Source organism: Labrus mixtus, chromosome 4, assembly GCF_963584025.1.
Source record: "Labrus mixtus chromosome 4, fLabMix1.1, whole genome shotgun sequence".
Classification (NCBI taxonomy): domain Eukaryota; kingdom Metazoa; phylum Chordata; class Actinopteri; order Labriformes; family Labridae; genus Labrus; species Labrus mixtus.
The window spans coordinates 15,255,214-15,275,870 of record NC_083615.1 but is presented as its reverse complement, the minus strand read 5'-3'; the positions used below and the strand labels follow the sequence as shown (position 1 = coordinate 15,275,870).

General features: G+C 42.0%; 1 protein-coding gene across 1 annotated transcript in view; it reads left to right on the top strand.

Annotated features, from left to right (window-relative positions):
• The window catches only part of lrrk2 (leucine-rich repeat kinase 2), a 36,214-nt gene extending 16,492 nt beyond the window's left edge, over positions 1 to 19,722 (top strand). The window contains exons 18-52 of the mRNA XM_061036001.1: positions 143 to 313; positions 973 to 1,234; positions 1,353 to 1,541; positions 2,623 to 2,738; positions 2,881 to 2,953; positions 3,758 to 3,954; positions 4,048 to 4,298; positions 5,423 to 5,571; positions 6,136 to 6,229; positions 6,321 to 6,507; positions 6,591 to 6,772; positions 6,915 to 7,138; positions 7,823 to 7,950; positions 8,249 to 8,467; positions 8,554 to 8,755; positions 9,069 to 9,157; positions 9,910 to 10,097; positions 10,183 to 10,337; positions 10,463 to 10,609; positions 10,923 to 11,114; positions 11,227 to 11,373; positions 11,543 to 11,655; positions 12,051 to 12,241; positions 12,662 to 12,822; positions 12,987 to 13,157; positions 13,644 to 13,744; positions 13,930 to 14,130; positions 14,341 to 14,534; positions 15,193 to 15,265; positions 15,372 to 15,562; positions 16,192 to 16,341; positions 17,279 to 17,505; positions 17,986 to 18,054; positions 18,146 to 18,286; positions 19,118 to 19,722. Coding sequence (XP_060891984.1) covers positions 143 to 313; positions 973 to 1,234; positions 1,353 to 1,541; positions 2,623 to 2,738; positions 2,881 to 2,953; positions 3,758 to 3,954; positions 4,048 to 4,298; positions 5,423 to 5,571; positions 6,136 to 6,229; positions 6,321 to 6,507; positions 6,591 to 6,772; positions 6,915 to 7,138; positions 7,823 to 7,950; positions 8,249 to 8,467; positions 8,554 to 8,755; positions 9,069 to 9,157; positions 9,910 to 10,097; positions 10,183 to 10,337; positions 10,463 to 10,609; positions 10,923 to 11,114; positions 11,227 to 11,373; positions 11,543 to 11,655; positions 12,051 to 12,241; positions 12,662 to 12,822; positions 12,987 to 13,157; positions 13,644 to 13,744; positions 13,930 to 14,130; positions 14,341 to 14,534; positions 15,193 to 15,265; positions 15,372 to 15,562; positions 16,192 to 16,341; positions 17,279 to 17,505; positions 17,986 to 18,054; positions 18,146 to 18,270 — 5,529 coding nt within the window. The 3' untranslated portion in view covers positions 18,271 to 18,286; positions 19,118 to 19,722. The remainder of the gene's footprint in view (positions 1 to 142; positions 314 to 972; positions 1,235 to 1,352; positions 1,542 to 2,622; positions 2,739 to 2,880; positions 2,954 to 3,757; positions 3,955 to 4,047; positions 4,299 to 5,422; positions 5,572 to 6,135; positions 6,230 to 6,320; positions 6,508 to 6,590; positions 6,773 to 6,914; positions 7,139 to 7,822; positions 7,951 to 8,248; positions 8,468 to 8,553; positions 8,756 to 9,068; positions 9,158 to 9,909; positions 10,098 to 10,182; positions 10,338 to 10,462; positions 10,610 to 10,922; positions 11,115 to 11,226; positions 11,374 to 11,542; positions 11,656 to 12,050; positions 12,242 to 12,661; positions 12,823 to 12,986; positions 13,158 to 13,643; positions 13,745 to 13,929; positions 14,131 to 14,340; positions 14,535 to 15,192; positions 15,266 to 15,371; positions 15,563 to 16,191; positions 16,342 to 17,278; positions 17,506 to 17,985; positions 18,055 to 18,145; positions 18,287 to 19,117) is intronic.
• The last annotated feature ends 935 nt before the right edge of the window (positions 19,723 to 20,657 follow it).

Below are 20,657 nucleotides of genomic sequence, written 5' to 3'. Positions count from 1 at the left end.
ATGCAGGTTACTCGTCTACTTCTTGGAAAGTTCTTAAAAAGCCTTGCAGATAAGTCCGGGGAACTTCACCATAACTTAATAAAACAGATTTGGAAACATTCCTCTTAAACGTGCTTTTCTTTCTCTCTCTGTCTTCTGAAAGCTGCGTAAGTCGGTGTGCCTGGTGCTGTCTAAGATGTTGTGCGACTCGGAGCTGCACTACAGCATGCTGGAAAAGGCCTGCGAGGACGGAGACACCACCCTGGCAGAGTGTCTGATCGAGCTGGGCGCTGACGTCAACAGGAAGACCAAAACAGAATCTCTCATCTACCAGGTTAGAGGCCACGACGAAAAACGAAGGCCAGCATTGAGGGGGAACAAATCCAGCAGTTCAAGAGTGACATTAGGTCATGAAGAGCTAATCAGGAAAAGTTATAGTTTCACTCCGGACTCATATGACTTGGACCTTTTAGCCACACTTACGAGTGGTGTGTATGTATCTTTGACTGACCACACTAAAATGTCTGAAACTATTGGATGTCTTGCAATTGTCAAACTTCTATTTTTTCATTATTTGCTAAAGTAACTATGCTCTTTTTGTGTGTGTGAAAAGAGGTTCAACTATTACAAGTGCAAGACAGTGTAAAACATACAGAACATAGAGAGGGAGGGCAGTTAAGACTACTTTGAAAATCTTACGTTTTCTAAATCAAACGTTTAGCCATGTGTTCCCATCAGTCTTCATTTTCATTCAAGATAACAATACTTGGATACTTAGTTTTTAGAAATAAGTTCCATTTTTTTAAGTACAACAACACTTAATTGAAAAGTTTTAAATTGGCCAAACTGAGATTTTAAACAATGTTTGGTACATGACAGCTGTAAATACTTTTTTGCAGATTCCCCTCCAATACTAAGCTCTACTTATAGATGACTGAGTTACTATAATAATCAGTTTAATCCCAGCTGTTGCCACTGTGCTGTGTTTTTCAGGTGTGTGAGAGAGGCGGACCACTTGACCTGGTTGAGCTTCTGGTCAGCCGAGGCGCCCACGAGCAGTACCTCCGCAGGGCTCTGGCTGTGAGCGTGAAGCGTGGCGACGGACCCACAGTAATCCAGCTGCTGGTCCGTCTGGGTCTGGACCTCAACAACAGCGCCCTCTGCCTCGGGGGCTTCAGGCTGGGCCGCTTGGACTCAGCCTGGCTCAGCCCCCTGCTGGCTGAACGGGGACGATGCAGCTTCCGTTACAACAACAGTGAGGATACTTTTTCTCACTTTACAATATTAAATATTTAGCATGATTTGTATTCTTCTGATATTTTCTATACAAAACAATTTCTAGGTTATTTGAAATGTTGTCTTCTGTCTTCAAGGTAAAGGTAAGAGCTTGGCGAGGTACATTGAGTCTTTGCAGAAGTCCAAGAGCAGCAGTGGTACTCCCAGGTCTCTGGCCGACCCCTGTCTGACCTCCGGCTACATCTCTGAAGAGAGCGACGACTCGAACTTCAGCTTTGTCTCCGCGGAAGACAGCTTGTTTTACAACGATGACATGGAGAGTGACGGTAAAGTTTAATCCAGCAGAACACACATCAAACATGAATCACATGCAGAAACCGTTTAACCTTTCTGATTCGACTCGACATATTCTTCTGATTTCTTCAAATAAGTTAATTTAGTATGTGAACATTTAGAAGTTAAAAGTGAAAAGTTATAATCAATATATCTGAATGCAGTGTGTATTGTACAAATACAATCCTCTTCTATAAAGTGTTGTGCTTCTCAGTGGTCTCACACTCGGGAGAAAATCTTTTAAATGATAAAGTAATCAAACATTTTTACAGCACAAATAGAAACAGATACACATGCAGCGAGGTGCTGTAACTACTGAAGCTTGATTGATTGGTCTTTGTTTTGAATGTGTCAACAAAACAAAAGTAAATACAGAACAAAAAAAAAACGAGAATATAAAAAGTAAACATAAACATTGCAGTTCTGTATGTGACTCAAAGCAAACAGTCCATGTTCAGAAAGTAGAAGATGAAGTTAACACTTATTTTACCTACACCTAATCTGCTATTCACTAACTATTAACACTAATAAAGGGGCGCCGGGTGGCAAAGCGGTTGTGTTGTGCGCCTCATGTACAGAGGCTATTGTCTTCATCGCAGCAGCCATGGGTTGGAGTCCAACCTTGGCCCTTTGCTGCATGTAAATGGTTAATGGAGCTTGTATCTCTTTTCTAGTCTTCTGACTACTCAAAACGCTTTTACTCTGCAGGTCACACCTACACATTCACACCCTGATGGTAGATGTAAAGTGACCATCAGAAGTAATTAACCCTCTGCTTCACACACAAGCCGCTGATGAAGCAGCGGGTGTAACTTGGGGTTAAGTGTCTGGCCTAAGGACACATCGGACATGTGGCAGCTGTCTGATCTAATTAAGGCAAAAAGGGCAGAAAATATATAACAAACAACAAAACAACTGTCTAGAATCAAGTCAGTGCTATGCTGAAGTTCACTTCATATAGCTCTCATATACGTGAACTAAACTGCACCTCAAACTGAGATGGAAAAGATATAACAGCTGGTTCATTTCAGGTAATATCGTGCTCACATGTTACTTTGTTTTTTCCTTTTGTAGGAAGCGATTCTCTGTCAGGGGTTCTGTCCCCGAAGCCGCATAATAGTTCATCAGAAGAGCTGAGGGGAGGATCGTACAATAGGAAGCACGGCCGTCGCAGACATGCCAGTGCAGAGGTACACACATGGTCATTTACATTCTTAAATTGATGCTCTTAGTTGTCCCCCCTCGTAATAGAGCTGTAAATCACAACGAATGATGACCTTTTTCTCTCTGCACATATTACTCACTGGTGTCTGGTTGTATTTCCCTCTCCAGAGTAGTCTAACAGAGAGTGAACATAGTGAGCCTCTACACCGCAGAAATGGAAGGATCGGCACAGGCCAAAAAGGTATTTCCATCAGATTCATTTGTTGAAGGCATCTTTTTTTTTTGGGTTTGTTTTTGTGTGTGTGTTTTTTTTTTTTTAGCTTATATACGAGTAATAATGTATTTTATTATCATTTTTTTGCACCACCAGCTCAGCTTGTTCCACACCTTTACTGAAAGTACACTGTTGCTAAGCAACCCAAACATTCTACTGCACTCTTGCTACTTGTTTGTTTCCATGGTTACCACTGACCAATTACTTTGTTGTATGTACATTTGCCTGGTTACGTTAGTGAAATAACTAGTATTTCGCTAACGTAACCAGTGAAATTATATAATATCTAATTTAACTTTCTGCTGTTACTTTAATAATTTGGCAAAATAGAAAAACATTTTGGACACTTCTCGCTCATTACTCGCTGCAGACAATGACATCATTACGGTCACATGTCTGTCATCTTCATTGAGAAAAAATTTACTCCTTTGAAAATGATTACTTTTTTCAAACCACCTTCTACTTTTTGGTCAAAATGCCCCCAAATATCAACTTTTGTCTCTATTGTGTTGTGTGTTCACGGTGGGTACATGCTTCTCTGTGAGAAATTAAATGCCACTATCGGCTCACTAAAAACTTTGAACCGCAATGCATGATGGTATATATTGCTTGGATAGTGACCTTCGGTTGTACAATACTTTTCACAAGGCATAGTGGGATACAGTGCCAACAGTGTTAAAAAAAATAATCTTCCTCTACTGCCTGTGATTGATCTCTTAATTAAACACCTTGCTTCCATCAGAATAAATTAACCCTGTGTGGCCTCCTCAGTGCTTGTATCTGCGGAGAACTCGGCTGCTCTGCCCAAAGAGAGGGAGAGGATCCGCCTGCTGGACCTGTCCGGTAACGAGCTGGACTCGCTCTCCTGCCTGATGGATGACGACTTCGTCCAGCAGCAGCTTGGACATCTTCTCCGCCTGGACCTGAGCCACAACAATCTGCTGGAGTTTCCTGCAGCTCTCTGCCAGGTTATTTATCTACTATGTGCTTAATCACTAAGATATTAAATCATTTAAAGGAATAATGTAAAGTCAAGGATTCTTCTTTGTGATTTGGCACAGAGTTTAAAGAGTCTGACTCGACTGGACCTGCAGGGAAACCAGCTCCGGTCGCTGCCTGAGGAGCTGCTGTCTCTGCTCTCTCTGAGCACGCTGAACGTCTCTCGAAATTGTGTGGGCCCCTTACTGACATTTGACCACGCCGTCACCTGCCCATCTCTGCGGCAGCTTAATCTATCTTTCAACAAAATCGCCACATTTCCTGACGAGCTGGGCCACGCCATGGGTCACCTGGAGGAGCTGTTTATGGAGGGGTAAGCTGTTGGTTTGAAAGTAAGGAGGGAAAGTGTGTTTTAACAGGGCTGTCTCATTTAAGTGGAGGTTTGTGGGATTTTGCTCTATCTTTTCAGCATTTGTAAGACTGAATTTCTTAGAAAAAAAGCTTAATTGAATGCACTTCCTTTAAGTCCTTTTTTATGGTCTTAATGTGATGATTTCTGTGGGGGGAAAAACACATACAAATTATCTGGCCTCATTCAGAAAGAGAAGACACGGAAATCGTGAAATCTTGATAACGGACTGTAACATGATTACATAGCAGAACGTCCAGTGATAAAGGGGGTATTTCCTAACATGGGGAAACACATGAATGAGCGCCATAATAACGTCCATTGTGTATAAAGGGCTTGAAATTTTGGCCTCCGACCTCATCAGTACAGATATGTTATCAGATTGTTGGCTGCTGTTCATCTTAATCCTGGTAAAAAAAAAAAAAGAATTCTCAGAAAATGGCATTCCAAGCAGATTACCGTTGTGCTGTGATGTTGTTTAGTAAAACTTACTATAACTAGAGGGCTTACTAGTAAGCTACACATTCCTCTGTTCTTTGAAAACAGAACATGTTTGAAATGAATTTATGTCAAATATGGGATATGCGTTTTTTTTGCAACACTTTGAGTCCAAGACAAATTTGTCCAAGGGGGACAATAAAGTGTATCGTCTCAAATCATATCTTATCGTCTGGTATCGTCTTGTATTGTCTTGTACAATATTGACACATCCTTAAAACGTAGAGATTTTCCTGGTAGACAACCAGAAATAAAAGCTTTTGATAAAGAGTTTAAATGTTAAAAATCTAACTTTATTTAAATAGCACAAGTCAGACATCCAATGCGCAGCTGAACATAAAATAATTTGAAACAACTTGAGTTTAAATTGAAAACATTTAAAAACCATTAAAAAATATTGTTAATAGAAAACAGTGCAGGTCTAAATATACTGACAATAAGTAAAAGCGAAGCTAAAAGACTTCCACACTCTTTCAGGTCTTCCCACAGGCTGGGGTCTTAGTTACTAAATTCAGGCTGACATGATAATAATAACATTTTCATTTCTTTTCATCAGCAGAGTTGTGATTATGTTTCTGTTCTCTTTTCAGTAACAGTATAACGGAGCTGTGTACGCCTCCGTGTCTGCCCGAGATCAAGCTGCTGGATGTGAGTAAGAACAGTGTGGAGAATATTTCTCCTGACTTCCTGACGGCCTGCCCCAAACTGGAAACTTTCAATGTCTCCATGAACAAAATCTGTGAGTACTTTACCTTCAATGGATTATTACATCGCAGTCACACTGAGCTTGATTTTTGTTTGCACGTGTGTTTACACATTCAGTGCAAGCCGAGTATATTTGTTGAGCACATTTCAGCAACAAGGCAAATCAACGTGCACACAAATCATCGAAAGCATCACGATAAAGGTCAGAAAAACACATTCAAAGAGGACATTTAAAAATCCTTGAAACAAAATCTTAAAAATCACTGAGAAGAAAAAAAATATAAACGGCTAAAATATAAGAAGAGACATATAAAAATGAGAGTAAAAGTTACATTGCAGAGTAACAGTAAAAAAGTAATTATCAAACAAAACCATCATCATCAAAGTCATCATCAGTTCAGATAGGTCAGTATATTGATTGAAAAGTGTATCAATGAATTTCATCAGTAAATCAGCAATCATCAGTTATCTAGTGCTGAATTTCAAGAAACCAGATATTTCTCCAATGTTTAAATGTGTCTTTGCATTAAAGTAGTTCTATTTCTAAATGACAAATGATGTGTCAGGCAAACAGAAAACGATCTTTCTTTCTCTGCAGGTTCTCTGTCGAACCTCTCATCAAAGATCACTACACTGAAACTGGCAAACAACAGCTTCACTCACATTCCTGAGGCTGTACTGAATCTACCAAAGTAAGTCAGATTAGCCAGAGCTTGAGTTATTCCTGTATTTTATCTTGTTATTTAGCAGTAATTGTATTGTTCATTTCTTGTGTTTGTACAGCTTGCGGTCGGTGGACATGAGAACCAACCACATTGCTGCTCTGCCAGGTCCCGGGTCCTGGGAGTCCTGCAACCTCAGAGAGATGATGTTCAGTCAGAACTGCATCACAGCTCTGGATCTGAGTGGACACATCTACAAGTGGGCCAGACTGGAGAAACTTCACCTGAGTGACAACAAACTCACTGAGGTATAGAATATTTAACCTCAATAGTTTTTTTTTATTTATTCAGCCAGTATGCGTCCTTGAATGGTTGTATTGTCTTTGTTTAGATCCCTCCACAGATCGGCCTGCTGGAAGGCCTGACCTCTCTGGATGTGAGTCGTAACACTAACCTGCGATCTTTCCCCGATGAGATGGGGAAACTGAGCCGACTGTGGGACCTGCCTCTGGACGGCCTTCGACTCCAGCTCGACCTCAAACTCATCGGCAACAAGACCAAAGACATTGTCAGGTCAGGGTCAGGTGTTTATAGCATAGGACATTAAACTATTTGAATAACATCCGCTTGTCCAAACTGCACAGCTCTTTTAAGCAATAAAATGAAAAAAATTCATGATAAATGAGTCGTACTTAACCTCCTCCCTCTCTCCCAGGTTCTTGCAGCAGCGTCTGAAGAAGGCCGTGCCGTACTACAGGATGAAGCTCATCGTGGTGGGGAACGCAGGAAGCGGGAAAACCACGCTTATTCAGCAGCTGATGAAGCTAAAGCGCTCCCATGTGAACTCGAAGCTGACTACTGCTGGCATTGATGTCCAGGACTGGACCATCAGGGAACGGGACAAGAAGAAAATGGTGCTGAACGTCTGGGACTTCTCAGGTCTGTTAACGTGTGGTCTTTGTCTTGTGGATTTTGTTTAAGGACAATAATCATTTAAGACATAACTAAAAAAAAACAAGTCAGAAATGGTATATGGTTGGTTTAGGCTTGTTTGTAAATATTCTTTTACGGCTATGACATCAAGCCTATCACTGAGCAAGAAAGATGTACCAAATTGAACCACTAGGTGTCACTCTTAACACATCTTCTGATGCAACTAGTTCCACCTATGAATTTGTATACAGGCACAACATAAAATTTATCATGTGTCATATTTAAAAAAAAAAAAACAAAAAAAAAAACCTGCAAGATCAAACTATTCAGGTCCAAGTAATCAGTTTATTGTAGAGAGAGGACAGTGGATAGAGTTAAAAATCAGGGATAGAGATGGATTGGGGAATGACATGCAAGGAGCCACAGGTCCCATTTGAACCCGGGGCGCCCCAATGAGGACTACAGCCTCTGTACATGGGGCACACGCACTAACCACTAGCTCACCAGCTCCCCAACAGAAGCTTTTCTAAGAGGAATAAAGCAAGCGATTCTAAGGGGACATACAGTATCCTTATGTCTTACATCTAACATGTTTTAATAGACTGATTTATGTTAATCACACATATATGAGAAGTATCCTTATCAGCTGGAAGGACTCAGTGTCACTCTCTGCTTCTGTAACCCCCACAGGTGGAGAGGAGTTCAGCGGCTCTCACCCTCACTTCCTGACCTCCAGAGCTCTGTACCTGGTGGTTTACAACCTCAGCAAAGGAGCCAGTCAGGTGGACGCCCTCAAACCCTGGCTCTTCAACATCAAAGTGAGTCATCATAAACCAAAGCTTCACCTCATTCTGATGGAATACTGCTAAAATGCATTTAGGTTTTAGATTGACAGTTTAATACAATTTGTAAGACACTCCAAACAAAGGACCAAGTGTTCTCCAGTATCCACTTTTAATTTCAGTAATTTTCAGTTTTTATTTAGCGATGGTGTACCAACTGGTTATCGACTTTTGACCGCTGGCATTATCTGCTGTCAATTTAATCACACAGTTCAGGGCGATGATTTATTGTTTTTTCCAGCCTTTGAATAACCCTTGCACTAATTGACTTCAGGCTGTAGCTCCTCAGTCTCCGGTCATCCTGGTGGGAACCCACACAGACGTGAGTGACGAGCTGCAGCTTCAGGCTTGCCTGAAGAAGATCAGAGAGGAGCTGCTGAGCCACCAGGGCTTCCCCGCCATCAGAGACTACCACATTGTCTCCGTCTGCGAGGACTCGGACTCCCTGACCAAACTCCGCAAGGCCATCGCCCGGGAGATCACCAGCTTCAAAGTAAAGGACATAAACGGCAGATAAACATTTACTGTCTTTACCTCTCCTCTCTGCTGACCTCACCTTCTCGTCTCTACTTTATGCAGATCCAGGGCCAGCCCGTCATGGGTCAGCTGGTTCCAGACAGCTACGTGGAGCTGGAGCGCCGGGTTCTGCAGGAGAGAACCAGGGTTCCCCCTGAGTTCCCCGTTCTCAGGAACCAGGAGCTGCTGCACCTCATCCAGGAGAGTCAGCTGCAGCTGGAGGAGGCCGAGTTGCCGCACGCCATCCACTTCCTCAGGGAGGCGGGTCAGTCTATTCAGGGATTTAAAAAGAAATTCAATACATTCAAGAGTACACAGGCCTTACTAAGTGGCTGACTTTGGTGTACCTAAATTAAATAAAGTGTCCTAAGTCACAGCTGTACCCACATTATTGAATTATAATGTGGTAACATGTAGCAGACAAACCACAGGCTGACCCTGAAACGACTCTTATATGAGTGATTGCACAAGTTTAAATTTAACTTCCCTTTATCAAATGTTGGATTATTAATTCACTTGATGTTTTAAATACTTTCTCAATCATCAAAACTTTAAATTCTTCTCCTCCGTCACTGCAGGGGTTTTACTGCATTTTGATGATCCCGCACTTCAGCTCCAAGACCTCTACTTCATCGACCCACAGTGGCTGTGCAACATCATCTCCCAGGTATCCTCATCTGAACACACAAAGAAGTCTCAAAGGCTTCAGGTCTTTAATACCTCTGTCTTACTAAAGTAAGAATGTAATCTTAGTGGATAAAAGGCAAGAACACAGTCAGGATATATTAAGAATGATAGTGCAACGCTGGGAGGTGATTTGATATTTGCTGCCGCTCTGTAAACTAAAAGCAGTTTCTGCCACTTAGAGCGGGTTAGGACGTTTTTATTGGGCAAAAAAAAAGAAAAAATCTGATGACACTAGTTTGCATCGCTTCTGTGAAACTGTTCCTACTCAAAAAAAGCTACAGTAACGAGTTTCTGGCTTGATGCTAATTATGACAGCATTTCACAGTTCTTTATTTTCAAGTTAAATTTTTAATTCATGTGCTTGAATAACGTTCTTTTAAAGGTCCTATATGTAAGATATTTAGTGAATGAAATGATAAAGTCACCTAACTGTATGATCAGACATTAAGGAAACATGCTATGTTGAAGTGTTGGCTTCTCTGACAACAATGCAGCAGCCAGTATGTCCTCCTTCTAAGTTAAGATTCTGGTCCTGAATGGTCTGGATTTTTTGGACCAGAGAAGGTAGGCGGTTTAAAGGCACCCCCACACAGCTGTTTAGGACGCCCCTCAGTTTGCCAGATATGAGACCAGTTATCAGGTCAGACCAACAGGTGTTGCAGCTTGTTGAAGGTACAGAATAGTTAAGGGACTTGTGTGATGTTGCACTGATGTTGTCTGCTCCCTGTTCAGAAACTGACTTTAAAGGGCTGCGGCCTCTGGGATCATCCGAAAGGAGTCGTTCAGCGCTCAGTGGTGGAAAAGTTTCTGTCCGAGACCAAATGTTTCCCTCTGAGCCACCTGACGCAGTTCTTCAAACTACTGGAGAAGTTTCAGATCGCTTTACCCTTCAGTGACGACCAGCTGCTGATACCCAGCAGGTACTTAAATATACAGCCATGGGTGCTATATGGGGATTGTGGTAGTGTACAAACATCACAGACCTCTTATCCTTTCCTTTTACAGTTTGCCCAAACACAGACCGATGATAGATTTACCTCACTGCGAGAACTCTGAGGTGATTGTGCGTTTGTACGAGATGCCGTACTTCCCCATAGATTACTGGTCTCGACAAATCAGCCGCCTGCTGGAGTTCTCTTCTTATCTGCTTTGTGGAAGAGGTAAATTAAATGTACAGTACAGAGATTCTCTGTTTCATCAGGGATGCAATTCAGCAGTTATACTGTATATTCAAAGACAGAGCCCAGTGATTTCTAACCTCATTTTTATGATGTGCATGTTTTAGAAAAAGTGCTACGACCGAACCGGATCTACTGGAGGAGAGGTCTGTACCTGAACTGGTCCCCAGAGGCCTATTGCCTGGTGGAGGCAGACTCGGGGGATCAGAACCCCTCCAGCTTCGTCAGGATAACCGTGCCCTGTTCACGCAAAGGTGGAGTTCCTTCCTTATTTTTCTATCAAATCATCAACCCTCACTGCACTTATTGCATAACTTCATTTTTGGGCAAATTTAGTGGCTCTGATTTATTTTTGTTACAGTACAATACAGTATATATCACTGGTAGATAATATTAATAATGTAGTCTAGCATGAGGGGGTTGGTGTTTATGGATAAGAATTATAGTGCAGGAATAGTTAACCTCTCAGTTATCTGTTTTATATATTATATTAACGAGCAGATATGAGATTTTATAAACCTGACAGTCTTCGCATGTATTGATCATTTCTGTCTCCCCTCCCTTCAGGCCGGGTGCTGCTGGGTCAGGTGGTAGACCACATCGACTCTCTCCTGGAGGAGTGGTTTCCCAATCTGCTGAACATGGACATGCACGGCAGCGGCGAGGCGCTGCTGAAGAAGTGGGCTCTCTACAGCTTTGAGGACAGGCAGGAGTGGAGCAAGATTCTGCTCGAGGATCTCTTTACCCGCTTTGACAACGGTAAAAAAGAAAATCACACCAATGGGACGACGAGAAGACTCACTTTAATCATTCCACATGCATGCAGATAATCTGACATCTGCTATGTTGATGATTATGTTCTGTGTCGTAGATTTCCTGCTGGTCAGCCCGGAGGATCCCCGCTGCACACTTCCCATCTCTCAGATTGCTCCTGACTTGGTGCTGAGTGACCAGCCTGCAGGAACAATACTGGACAGTGAAGAGCTGCATGTGGACGGGTCCAAAGAGAACCGACTGGGTACACTGAGTTCTTAAACCTTTGACTTTTGATTAAGACCCACAGTTGGTTCTTCTCCTGTTGGTGCCTTTTTTCATTATGGCTCTATGTTTGTCTTGATCTAAAACATGTACTCATGTTGCCTTAAGATTATTAAAGGATACTCATGAACATGTGTTTTTGTTTGCAGGGGATGGTGGCTTTGGAACTGTGTACCGAGGTGTCTATAAAAATGAAGAAGTAGCTGTGAAAATATTCAACAAACACGCATCTGAGCTCTACATCTACAGACTCCTCAGACAGGTACCAATACATAAAAGAAACAACTAAATCTGCCTCATTCCTGGCCACTGGCTAGAAGAACTAGCAGCAGGTTTTACTTATGAAAGCTGTTAGTATGTATTTTTAAATAGTCACTCATCTTGGTAAAGGCAGACTTCTGCCTGTTGTACATTTCATTTATTTCCTGCCTCTCTTCAGCCGTCCGATGCAATAAAAGACAAAGGCCAAAATAATTAAAAAAGAAACTACAAGATGCCTTTGGATGAGAGATCCTAGACAGCAAATTGACAAAGTGCCTCTCTTAATCATGATTTCCAATAGCTATCTGCCCGTTACTTTTTAGAAATAGAGGTGGTGATTTTTCTGGCAGCATCTCTCACTTACTTTGTCCTCTCTCTCCCTTTGTTGCTCTCCAGGAGTTGACGGTGTTGGGTCGCCTCCGTCACCCCAGCCTTGTGGGCCTGCTGGCCGCTGGCTCATCCCCTCAGGTCCTGGTGATGGAGCTGGCTCTGAGAGGCTCCCTGGACTCCTTGTTTGAACACGAGAACGGCAGCCTCAACAGAAAGCTCCAGCACAGGATCGCCCTGCAGGTGGCCGACGGACTCAGGTAGAAATCGAGGATGACAGAGTAACATTTCTTGTGCTGTGAAGTTTTATTTTAGTTAGTATTCAGACGTTAATTGATCATATCCTTTGTTTGGGTGTTGCTATCAGGTTTTGTAAGGTGTTATTACATAGTCTTGTGATGTTGAAGTTCATGATATGATACACTTTATTGTCCATTTGTTAAATTTGTCTTGGACTTGAGTGCTGCACACATTTAGCTACCTTCACATTTGCATCAATAAATAACAGAGCCACTGTTGTATCACATAAAGTGTATCCAAAATAAGCATAAGGTTTGTGTTATGTTTTCATTTATAAACACACAGGTCTAAAAATCTGTTTAAAAAGATGGCAACTGTAGAGTGTCAAATGTGCAGATTAGAAAAGGCAATCCTCGTAATTGTTTAAACTTTGTTATCAGGTACCTCCACTCAGTCATGATCATCTATCGCGATCTCAAGCCTCACAACGTCCTTCTGTTCAACCTGAAGACCGACTCCGAGATCATCGCCAAGATCACGGACTACGGCATCGCTCAGTACTGCTGCAGCATGGGAGTGAGGAGCTCAGAGGGCACACCAGGTTAGACATCACTCCAACTCTTACCTCCTTTAATCTTTAATATTCATATTATACTAAAATTACATCTGGCCAGAAGTTCTCAACAGCCAAAGCCTTTTGCTTCATTGCAGTATGATATATAATTTAACTTTGCTCATCAATACATTTTATTGTATGTCTTGCAGGATTTCGTGCACCTGAGGTTGCCCGGGGTAACGTGATCTATAACCAGCAGGCTGATGTCTTCTCATTCGGCCTGCTGCTCTACGACCTCCTGACTTGCGGTGAACGGATCTCCGACGGTATGAAGTTCCCCAGCGAGTTCGACGAGGTTGCTGTGCAGGGAAAACTGCCAGGTAATTCTCAGTTCTTTATTTTTTAAATTATTTTTTGGGATTTTAAGCCTTTATTTAGAGAGGACAGTAGAGAGAGTTGGAAGCGGGGATGAGAGAGTGGGGGATGACATGTGGGAAAGGATCCGAAGGTTTGAGTCGAACCTCGGCCGCTCGCTCGGAGGATGATAGTCTTTGTATAAGGGTAACGCAGACCTTTTTAAATATTTAGATGTAGCATGACCCTTTTGTTTTTGTGCTTTTTATGTAAAATAGATGGCTAGATAAATACATTTCTTTAAAATAATGTACTAAGTAAACTACTCAAATTCCTGGAAAGCACAATGGAAGTTCAACTTAAGGTCAGTTCTGTATTTTCTGAAACAGGTCTCCTTCAAAGTTCCTCATACCATAAATAAAATTAAATGTTTTACAGTCAGTTCTCAAACATTAATTCACAGAAAAGGATTCATCAGAAAACTTTAACTTGCATGTTTGTCTTGCACACAGATCCAGTGATACACTACGGTTGCTCTCCCTGGCCGGGCTTCCAGACCCTGATGAAGGACTGTTTAAAGGAAAGCCCTCAGAATCGACCCACCTCGGCTCAAGTGAGGACCTGAAAACTATAAAACTATGCTTTCAGGGTGCTGGTGCTCTCATTTGTACTGAGAAAGTTGGAAAAGGCAATGCAGTGCAGAGACATGCTGCAGAGCTACTTTCCAAACAGAAAACACTCTGACAGAGAGCAGCAGAAGAACAGCATTTACAAGTTATGTCTCTGTCATGTGTGCAGGTGTTCGACAGGCTGAATTCAGGAGAGATGTTGTGCCTGATGAGGGAGCTGGTGGTGCCCCGGGCGTTCAATGCTGAGTGCTTCACAGTGAGCTCTGGGAGCAGTGAGGGCCACAGAGCCTGGCTGGGGGGAGGCAGCAGCGCTCAGAGACTCGGCTCTGTTACAGCCGTAGACCTGGACACCAACGTGGTCACCACACAGGTACCTGCACCTCTGTTATCACCTCAGGAATGAATGATACACAGATTGCTGAAGTTAAATTCTGTTATACAATCAAGCTGTTGCAGAGAAAACAGGAGGAGCTTAACCACAAAGGTTTCATAACACTAGTCAGTTTATTTATAGCAGTTTTAAATGTCAGATGTTGAACCAATGCTTGATGTTCACGAGGTGGTTCTCTTCCTCCTACAGGAGATCGACAACAGTCCTGTCCTGTGTCTTGTGACTGTCCAAATGCCACAAGAGGCCTGCAATTGGCTGGTTGCGGGCACCCAGTCTGGCTCCTTAGTGGTGATCAGCACTCAAGACACGTCGACTTGTCACCACCTGCAGAGTGTCACAGACGCTGTTACTTCACTCTACTTTCATGTGCACCCACGTCGCAAGTAAGTGTCTGGAAAAAAACAAAACAGGTGTGATACTTTTGACAACCTTGTTCTTCTACGGCTCAAATGCTGAGTGAAGTTCATGCTGTTTTGGGTGTACAATTTTTTGTTAAATTTATGGACTTTTCTGTCCTGATTAGAATAAGACAGGGGGTGAAAAACATACGGTTCAACTTTTTAAAAACCTAACTCATCCACAGAAATGTATGAGACAGAGGTGCTTGAGGATGTTGTCAGAGGTTAATGAATAGCTGAGGTGAATTTGGATGAGCTGAGTCATCTAATGTCTGGAGTGACTTTGGAAACCTTGCTGTGTCCACACATACTGTTCTACCTGCATACGCCAAAGCCTGCTGATACGTGATTGGCCAATACAGCTTGGATTACAAATGTACTGCCAACAGCAACCAGAACACTTTACGGGCAGAACTTCCAGACCCTTGTGTAGAGATTCTACATTTCTATGTAGAATAAAGAGTAAGAAGTCCAGGAAAAAATAAAAAATAATTGTCTCTTTTGTAATAAATGTTAACATTTTGTATCCATCTACCTATGTAGATTCTCTACTAATAACATTTTAGAGTATTGTGCATGTGTTAAACAAGACGCGACAGCTGTTTTAAATTTTAAAGTCTTTTGATGTTTTTCTTTCTTTCAGCCAGAGGAAGAATTACTTGTTGGTTGGGACAGCTGATGGGATTCTTACTATTTATGAGGACTCAGTGCTAAAGGTAAATATTGTAAAGAATATCATTTATTTATGATATCATCCTTAGTGCAGCCTCGTCATCACATCCCATAAAATGACAATACTGCATCCACTCTTCTTTCTTCCAGCAAGAGAACGGGCAGCCGGTTAAAACTGTCACTGTGGGAAATGTCAACACGCCCGTCTTGTGTTTGGGACAGTCGGTGCATTCACTGGACAGCAGGTGTGTGTGGGCCGGCTGCGGGAACAAGATCCTCTCCTTTACTGCCGACTACGACGTCTGCAAGTCCATCGACACAAGACCCAGCCTCCTCTTCCAGTGAGTCCATGTTATGTAGGGAAATGAGAGGCAGCATGAGGTTGAAATGTAGGGTGCAGACATTAGAAGTATTTGGTTTAGAGGGGTTCTTTGTGTTGAATTAAAGAAATTTGCACTAAAAGAAAGGTTGCTGTTGGTGTCATAAAACTGACTCATGGGTCTTGGCAAAAGACGAGAGGAGTCAGGTGTGTTTAATATGTATCATCAGGGGTGAATGTGTGGGTGTATGCAGAGAGAGAGAGAGAGAGAGAGAGAGAGAGAGAGGCACAGGAAGCTGGCTTTTATTTCCTGGGTGGAGCAATGGGCCCAGGTGCTCCAGATCTAGCAGGGTATGATGACAACCTCTTGGTACCTCAAAGAAAGGATATGAACATGAGCACATCAGACACACACACACACACACACACACACACACACACACACACACACACACACACACACACACACACACACACACACACACACACACACACACACACACACACACACACACACACACACACACACACACACACACACACACACACACATTTTAAGCGGGGGTTTGCTAAATTAAAACCATACATTTCTTTTCTTCATTGGTAGAGTTATAAAGTTTTTGTTGTGTGTGTGTGTTTGCCCTCTTTCAGGCAGCGGCCATTGAGCGGTGAATCGTGTGTGTCTCGAATGGTTGTGGATAAAAACATTTACCTGAGCAAAGCCGGGTCACCGACTGTCGAGGTTTGGGATAAAAGGAGTGAGAGGATGGTGGACTGCATCGACTGTGCTCAGATCATCAGGTAAACACACACACACACACACACACACACACACAAGAACAGAAATGAATTATTTTCACATTTTATGAGGATTCAGTGGCTCTGTAATTAAGCAGTTACCTGTTTGTAAATTAAAGGGTTATTCCACATTTTATACTTCAATTTGCATTGACTTGTATATACTTGCATATGTACTTCTATATATCTTTTTATACTTCCATCCATCCATTATCTATACCTGCTCGTGGCGGTGGGGTTGCTGGAGCCGATCGCAGCTGTAATTGGTCAAGAGACAGGGTTCACCCTGGAGTGTTTACAAGTCACTTGTCACAGGGCTGACATATAGACAACCAGCCACTCACATTCACACCTACGGGCAATTTACCAATTAACCTAACCAGCATGTCTTTGGACTGTGGGAGGAAGCCGGAGTACCCGGAGAGAACCCACACATTCACATGCAAACTCTACATCAAGAGGGTTCTGTCTGACGGGGATTCGAAACAGAAACCTCCTCACCGTGAGGCAACAGCGCTAACCACTACACCACCGTGCATCTCCTATCTAGACTTACTATATATTTTAAGTTATTGTATTTGATCATTTTATGTTGCCTCTCGAAATGAAGAACAAAACATTAAATCTTAAATTTAATCAGAATTTGTTGTATTTTGTAAAAATCGAATCCCTCTCTGAATACCCAAATATTCAGGTAGTTATCTTTGTTTATTTATTGACTGATTTTCCCAACTCTGTCTTTATTTTTACAATGTAAACTCAGCACCAAGCACACAAAATTGAGCATAATCTTGTTGCCTTAACTATGAATGTATACCTCTTTCTAATATAATTCACTGTAGTTCAATAACGTCCTACAGCCCTGCAGAGTGCTACATTTTGGCGTTATAGGTGTTGTTTATATAATTCAGATGCGTGTTACTGCCTCTTCTCTCTGCAGACACGACTCTGGCTGCAGAGGCAGGCAGGGCAGCGAGGCGGAGCTGCCCACTGAGGCGTCTCCCTCCTGGGCCCGGGTGAAGGCCCTGCTGGTGCAGAGCGCTGCACATCTCTGGATCGGCACTAGAGGGGGCCACCTGCTGCTGCTGGAGCTCTCCAAACACCAGACGCTGCAGGTCATCGCCCCCAGCTGCGATTCCATCCGCTGCATAGCCTCTGCACTCATAGGTCAGTGATTAAGTTTAAGTTAACATTTCTGAATGTATTTATTCTGGTTTATGTGGATGACAATCCAGCAGTGTGTCACCAGTGTATGACCTGAAAATATGATGTCATGTTGTCTGAATGTACACCATGTTGTTTTGTTTTGTTTTGATGAAACTTGCCTTTAAAATAATCTCATTTATTTATTTATGTTCAGGCTTTTTATGCTTTTATCTAGAGATAGGACAGTGGATAGAGTCAGAAATGGGAGAGAGAGAGAGTGGGGAATGAAATGCGGGAAAGAAGCCGAAGGTTGGATTTGAACCTGGCCGCCTGCTTGGAGGACTAAAGCCTCCGTACATGGGGTGCACTCACTTTTATAAAAAAGTGAAACTGTTATTCTTGTTCTACATAAATATATATTTATGTCCTTTGCTGTCATTATTTTCGAGTGAACATACTGTGTCTGAATAAACGGATAATGATTGCTATCGCTGATTACAGAAACACTGAACTGGAAGAATGTGGTGCTGGTTTTGGGCAGAAGACTCCCACAGGACAAGAATCAGTTCGGTGAGTGTGTGATGGTTTATTATCTGTCCCACATCTGGCTCTGTTGGGTTCTCCACGTTGGTCTCACGTGTGACTTTGTCTGTGGTCTCAGACGAGGAGTCGGTGCTGATGGTGTGGAACAGCACGCTGCCGATGGAGGTCAAAGACCTGAGAAAACACTGTGAGAAGAGAGAGCAGATCGCTGCCAAAATGAGAGAACAGCTGCATCCTGACTGAACCCACACGCGTGAATGTACGTAGAAATGCTTCAATTTACAAACTATGGTGGTGTTCTAGTTTTTCATCTAATTATGCAGCACAACAAGCCCTATCAATAAATCTGGCAGATTTGATTGTGTTTAGAGTGATTTTCACTCCCGGTCACTATAATGCAAATACAACTGTCAGTGTCATACCGTCACGTTTGTACCATCTTCTTTGCATTTTTTCCCTCATGTATATCTCTCGCTCTGTCGTGTTACTTACATTTATGGAGCACTTTTTTGGAGCAATTTTGTTACCAGAATCAAGGCCGTCCATAAGGTGGGAAACAGGGGAAAGCTTTCTGGGGCCCAGTCGCATGGGGAGGGTGTATTGAGGTTAGCAAAAACACGGTGCATCCTAATCTTAAACAACCATGACCGAATTTTATATTACGCCCAAATACTCGCTATTACCTCATAACACACATTTTATTTATTGTTGAATCAGTAAATGTAGCCTCTTCTTAAAATGATATAAGCTTATTTTGGAGGGGTAATGTTGCCAACGTTAGCGTGCCCAGAGGGAGCTAATGTTAGCCAGAATGCTAGCGCTAACACTACTGATCGGATGTGCATACATTGATTTATATCATGTTCTGGAAGTTCCCATTAACGGGGTCTTTCAGCCATTTCCGTATGCAGGTCTGCCAGAATCTCCTTCAGGATTTTTAAAGCTCTATTTTGTCTGATCAATATATCCCGACAAAGACATGATACTGAACGATTAATGGTTAGTAGGAACAGAAGTAGAAGTCGTAGCTTGTCCTCGTGTTTGCGTAGTAATATCGGTAACATTTGTCCTTTTAATTGTTTTTTTACAGACTGTTCATTGAAAAGGGATCAACGCTCCAGTGGAAGTGTTTGCGGGTGACTTACCTCATTTTCTGACAGCCATATGAACTTTCTTTTGCACTGACCCTGAAAGACAGAGAACCTAATGAGGCGAGCACATCGCAAAGAAACAATCAAAAGAATTCAAGAAGTCAGTGTGTCAGGATTATCGAAACGACGACGATCTTGATTACAATCGATCTGATTTTTGAAGAGACATTTCTCTAAAAGGGACACAGATGGTCTCATTTGTGCGAGCAGTGCAGATGTTCAGTAAGACCTCCTGACTCCTAATGAATGTTTGTTTACTCGTGCTATAAGAGAAAAAACAAACAGAAACTGGAAAGAAAGCCAAAGGAAAAAATCTTTTTAAAAATTGTACATTTGATTATTTATTCTTGAGCGCACGTTCACTCCACAGCTGAACAAGAAGGATGTCTCAGATGCTGCCTGCTTTTTACGCAACTTGTATGTAAACTGTTTGTGATGGAGAGTAAATATTATTTTATGTTCTGTGATGGATGTTCATTTTGTTTCAGTGCATTATTTACAAAAAAGAAAGTGGAGACTGGATAAAAGACGTTATTTTGTGAAAGTGAAACACCTACATTGATGTTTCAGCTTTTTTCTTACATGTACGTCTTATATTCATGTCTACATTTCTTTACCTTACTCGTAATTATTTTGTTTTGGATAATTTACTTACTAGATATTTTAATATAAAAAGTATTAGCGGTCAGGGGAGTCATGCAAGCCACAATTCTGGGGGGGGCTAAGTTAGATTGAGGTCGAGAGGTCCTCTGAAGAAAAAGTGAAGCACGTTTATAATCAAAAGGCAAAATGCTTATTATTTTTCGATCAGTCTGAGGAAACCAAAATTAAAGGCAGGGTTGGTCATTTCCTCCAGATACACTTTTAAAGATTTTGGTTGAAATGATCTTTAGGTCCTGACAGACATTAATAACTTGTACTCTGAAAAAAGAACAAAGAAAATCCATCATCTGTAGCAGTTGTAAACCTGTAAAAACTTTGACCAATGTCTGCCATGAGGTACCAATCTGATGAACCAATCACGCCTCCCTGTCTCTCTGCTCGATCTCTACCGCTTCCATGCACCAGCCCACACTCAAAGCACATCACTGATGACAGAGTTTATACTGTGAATTTGTCATTAGCCGTTGAGTAGTAAAATAATCGTTTTTCTTTTTACATGTATGATAAAGTCTAGAATTTACTTACCGCTGAATGAGACATGAGATGACATCATTTCTACACAATGCCAGCGATAGGCTGCATGTGGGGTGTGGCTTTAGACGGAGCACTGAGGGAATGCTAATTTCAAAATCATGCTCGTTTTTGAAAATTACCAACCCTGCCTTTAAATCATGCAGAATTCCTCACATCCTAATTGCTCATTTTTTCATCGCTTTTCGTAGCAGATTTCTTCCATACTTGAAATAATATTTACCACTACAACAACATTATTATTTTTTTATTTGTATTATTAATAATAAGATATGAGAACAATCC